This window comes from Xyrauchen texanus, chromosome 19, assembly GCF_025860055.1.
Source record: "Xyrauchen texanus isolate HMW12.3.18 chromosome 19, RBS_HiC_50CHRs, whole genome shotgun sequence".
Classification (NCBI taxonomy): domain Eukaryota; kingdom Metazoa; phylum Chordata; class Actinopteri; order Cypriniformes; family Catostomidae; genus Xyrauchen; species Xyrauchen texanus.
In genome coordinates, this window is record NC_068294.1 from 9,692,405 (window position 1) to 9,697,034 (window position 4,630).

Below are 4,630 nucleotides of genomic sequence, written 5' to 3' on the forward strand. Positions count from 1 at the left end.
AAAAAAAATACAAATAGAATTGACTCACTATTATATTGTATTATATCAAAATAAATCACAATCACAAACTACCCATTTGGCAATTTTGGAACCTCATTTAGCTCTTGCTATGGCATATGGACACTTGCTGGTTGTTCAGCATCATACCATGCAGTTTCCTGATGGCCCTCTTGGCAGCCTCAAAGGTAGAATAATAGCCCTTAGATCCAGTCTCGTCACAGATGACTCTGCAGGACAGAACGTCCCTAAAGATAGATATAATCTGCCAGGCCCTTGATGCAGATGTTGCCGGACATGTGGAACTGCGCTGGGCCACCAGCAGTCTCATCGACTTGCCCAAGAGGGGCTGAAACATCAGCGTGTCAAATGTGTGGTTAGCATGGGCATGGTGTACGAAGTTGACAAATCTGTACCCCAGAGAGAATATGGTCACTTTGTCTCTGCACAGGTGACATGATGAAGGTGTTCAACAGCAGGTCTTCGGTCACCGAAGACAAACAGACTAGACAGGATCTTTGTTGGTGGGAGCCCTCCACCCACCAACTACGATTCTGTCTAATCTGTTGGTCAACCAGAACTACCTCGAGAAAGCTGGACTCAAGACAAAGCCATTTTTGCTGTCCGTGTACAAAGAGCAAAAACTGATGGACCTGAAATATCCAGCTGGCACAGTCAAAGCAAATCAAGCATACGACTTAAGATCTTTCAATGTGCTCATTTTATATGCCACAAACTTTATAAATTGACATTATACCATGTGACTTAATAAATTATAATTTAATCAAAGGTCACACTTTATATTAGGTGGCCTTAACTACTATATACATTAAATACATACACGACTATGTATTTACTGTGTAACTACATGTTGTTCTGCAAACTTCCCACATTTGCTGCTACTGAGGTTGAGGTATGGGTAGGTTTAGGAGTAAGGGTAGGGTTAGGGTTAGGATTAGGATTAGGGGTTAGAGTTAGGTTTTGGGGTAAAGGTTTCTCACCTTTCACCTTTAGAATGAGACAAATGAGCGTTATAGTAAAAAAGGACTTAAATATTGATCTGTTTCTCACCCACACATATCATGTGGCTTTTAAAGACATTGATTAAACCACTGGAGTCTTATGGATTATATTTTTGCTGCCTTTATGTGATTTTTGGACCTTCAAAGTTCTGACACCCAATCACTTGAATTGAAAGGACCTTCTAGTTGAAATATTCTTCTAAAAATCTTTGTGTTCTGCAGAAGAAAGTTAGTCAAACATAACAGGGATGGCATGATAGGGAGTAAATGATGACAATTGTCTTTTTTGGGTGAACTATTAAAGTAATGCTTTTTCAAAACAAACAAAAATAAAATTCTTAAAAACAAATTCTTGCTAATATATTTTTTTCTTCCATTTCATGCCGGTTATCTTAATTATTCTATAAACAACTGAAACTCCATTGTGACTGGATCAGTCAATATGAGCCGATTTTGAACCCTCTACTAATAACAAATATATTCCCTGAACAAAAGAAGTGTTTTATGGGGGGCCTTTAGCAACAAGGGGGCTTTTACCCCAAACAATAATCCTTTACATATTGAAAACCTTTTGATTTAATTTAATCAGCTTTAAAATTACAAATGTGATCATTTCAGGGATTCTCATCAGCTATATAAATCGGCAATATTTTTAAAGATGTGAAATATTAGATAAAATGACCTCAAAATCAAACTTTAGACATTGCACACATGGAACATGAAAATTTTGCAGTGCCTGACAAACGGGTGTTTAGGAAAGTGCTGTGTAGTTTAGTGTTTTGGGAAAACATGTAATCAAAGGTGTTTTTTGCCCCAGTAGACCTTTAGCCCCATTGTACCCAGACTACATTTACAAATCTTTTAAGTGAAAATCTAGATTGAAAAAGCTCATGACAATATTATTTCTCAACTATACACATTTGTAATGAATATTGGAAACACTTTACATTAACATATTTACATATTATTACATTATATGTATAATAGATAGTTATTAATGTACATTAAATTAATTAGAAATGTAACTAAGCTTTTATTCATGTATATTTATACAGATTCTATGCACATGAAACACTGATCTGTTAGACGTCAGGTCTATATAACTTTTTCAGTTGGAGTAACAAAGTGTGTTGTGAAGGAAAAAATTCCACTCTTTTCGTAATACTCTCATCAAAATTCAACTCCTTCATATTACCATTTGCTATCATCAGTCCTTTGTCTCCAACAGGAAATAAAATAATCCATCATTTCCAGTGACAATAGAGGAAATAACTGGACTGGAGTTATTAGTAACAGTGTGTTGCAGTCAGTCAGTGCTTAATCAACTTCGGCAGGATGTGTTGCGACGGGCAAAATGAAACGCTTTGTGTCAGCTGGGGCGGCACCTGTCAATCAAAGCAACCCTTATAAAGTGGCTGCGCTGTTGCGCTCGTGACTCTCTGGATAAGCGCGCGGTCGAGTTGAGAGCAGAGCGCGTGGACGCATCGACTCCGGCAAGTGCGCGAAAGTTTGAGAGGTAATATCTTTCTCTCTGCACTGCACACCTGCCCAGTTTCATCTCTATTAATCCATCCATCTCTGTGGACATGGAGAAATCACCGGGCGTCAATGTCAGCGACGGGAACGGTTCCGTGGATAGGCGCTCGTTTCTGGAGCGTAGTGGATATCAGCACCTGGATCAGGGAGACCTGCGGGTTTTGATTCCGGTGGTCCTGGGAATCATCTGTGTCCTCGGTTTCACCGGGAATGTAACAGCAATGGGGGTCCTGATCACCAACGCGCGTAAAGGGAAGCTGTCCTTGATCAACGCGCTCATTCTGAACCTGATGCTGGCTGATGGTCTGGTCCTGGCGTTTGCTGTTCCCTTTAAGGCTGCTGCTTATTCTCGTGCCACTTGGACCTTGGGTTTGTTTGTCTGCAAGACCTGCGACTGGTTCTTGCACTCCTGTATGGCAGCCAAAAGCTTCACCGTGGCCATCATGGCCAAAGCTTGCCATAGGTACGTCAGCAACCCTACCAAGCAGGTCACCTTCCGGTTGAAGACCATCCTGGTGGTCCTGTTCTTCTCTTGGCTCCTGGCGTGCACAGTCCCCATACCGCAGTGGCTCTTCGCCACCCTCCAAAGAGAAGCAAGTGGAATGATTTGTGTGCAAAGTGTGCCAGCCGATGCCCATGACTTCATGTCAGTGTACGTCAAGGCGTACCCTCTCCTGGCTTATTGCACACCTTTGAGCTTTGCCCTGCTCTACTTCTGGAAGGCATATGGACGGTGCCAGCGCAGATCCAGCAAAACCCAGAACCTGCGGACGCAGATCCGATCCCGCAAACTGACCCTGATGCTTTTCGGCTTGACCGTGGCCATGGCCACAATGTGGCTCCCGCAATGGGTGTCCTGGTTGTGGATGCGGCATGCCCTGGAAACCGAGGGCACCTTCCCGCCAGTCCTTTTCACTCTTTCTGCCCAGCTGCTCATGTTCTCCATCTCTCTGGTCAACCCACTCATCGTTCTCACCCTTTCCGAGGAGTTCAGGGAGGGGTACATTGACCTCTGGCGTAGGCTCACCCTCCGAAAGCAACCGCCCAAAAACAAGCCAGGGCCACACACACCGACCGCCCCAAAATCTCCCACCCCACGACCTGAAATGTCAGCCCACCTGCCTCCCCATCAGCCTGGGCAAACAGAAGAGCAAACGAGCCAGAATGGAGAAAAACAGGAGAGCCCTACCAACAAGGATGGAATAGTACTGCAAGATGTGGAGCAGTTTTGGCAAGAGAGGGAGACTGGTTCCCAATCGCATGAAAATGACCCTGTGCCCTGGGAACATCAGGTTTCCAGGGAAGGAACACAGTAAGACTCTTCTGTCCATGTTCATTGTTATAATCAACATGAAAGCAAGAGAGAAAAACATACACAACAGATCAGACCTCACCTGAACTGAGCCCCATCTGAAATCATCATGGATACTCTGCATTAATTAATTGTGCTTTGTCTAATTGTTGTTTTACTCCTCTTGAAAAAAGAAAAATAAGAAATTATTTAGCTGTTATTTTGTACTGTCAAAATTCTGTATAATGTACTGTATATTAGAATGATTAGATGATATGATTGCTAAAGTAACCAGTGTATGGTTGTTTTTGTGCACAGGTCCAAGAAGACAACAACAATACCGAAAAGCTGTGGATAGCTCTTTCCTGCCAATTGTGTTAATAAAAATATATATATATATATATATAATGAAAATGTTTATTTGTTCACTTTTTGTTAACAGGGTTGTTTTTCAGGATGTTAAGATCTTAATGAGTCTATGGAATACAAAAGGAAGTATTTAGAAAATGCTTTTGAGTAAAATCGATTTTAATATAGCAGCTGTACATAAAGCAAAAAAATCTTTCTTTTTTTAAAGAAAAAAATTAAGCTGTTATTTCATAAGTCATTTTTAAAGAGTCTATGGAATTAAAATGTGATATAAGATAAATATTTTGGAAACGCATGTGTGTGGAGTAATAAATACATTGTAATACATTCCCACAAGGAAGATGTTTTTTTTTTGGTGTGTGTTATGACTGTTAAAAACATATTTGACTGACACATCTTAGTAAAAAAATGGGTT

At 41.0% G+C, this 4,630-nt stretch overlaps 1 protein-coding gene across 1 annotated transcript; it reads left to right on the plus strand.

Moving 5' to 3' along the window:
- Nucleotides 1–2,535: 2,535 nt before the first annotated feature.
- Nucleotides 2,536–4,396, plus strand: gpr151 (G protein-coupled receptor 151). The gene has a single exon (XM_052150346.1). It carries the CDS (start codon nt 2,606–2,608, stop codon nt 3,869–3,871), a length of 1,266 nt encoding a protein of 421 aa, XP_052006306.1. The 5' UTR covers nt 2,536–2,605; the 3' UTR covers nt 3,872–4,396.
- Nucleotides 4,397–4,630: the final 234 nt, after the last annotated feature.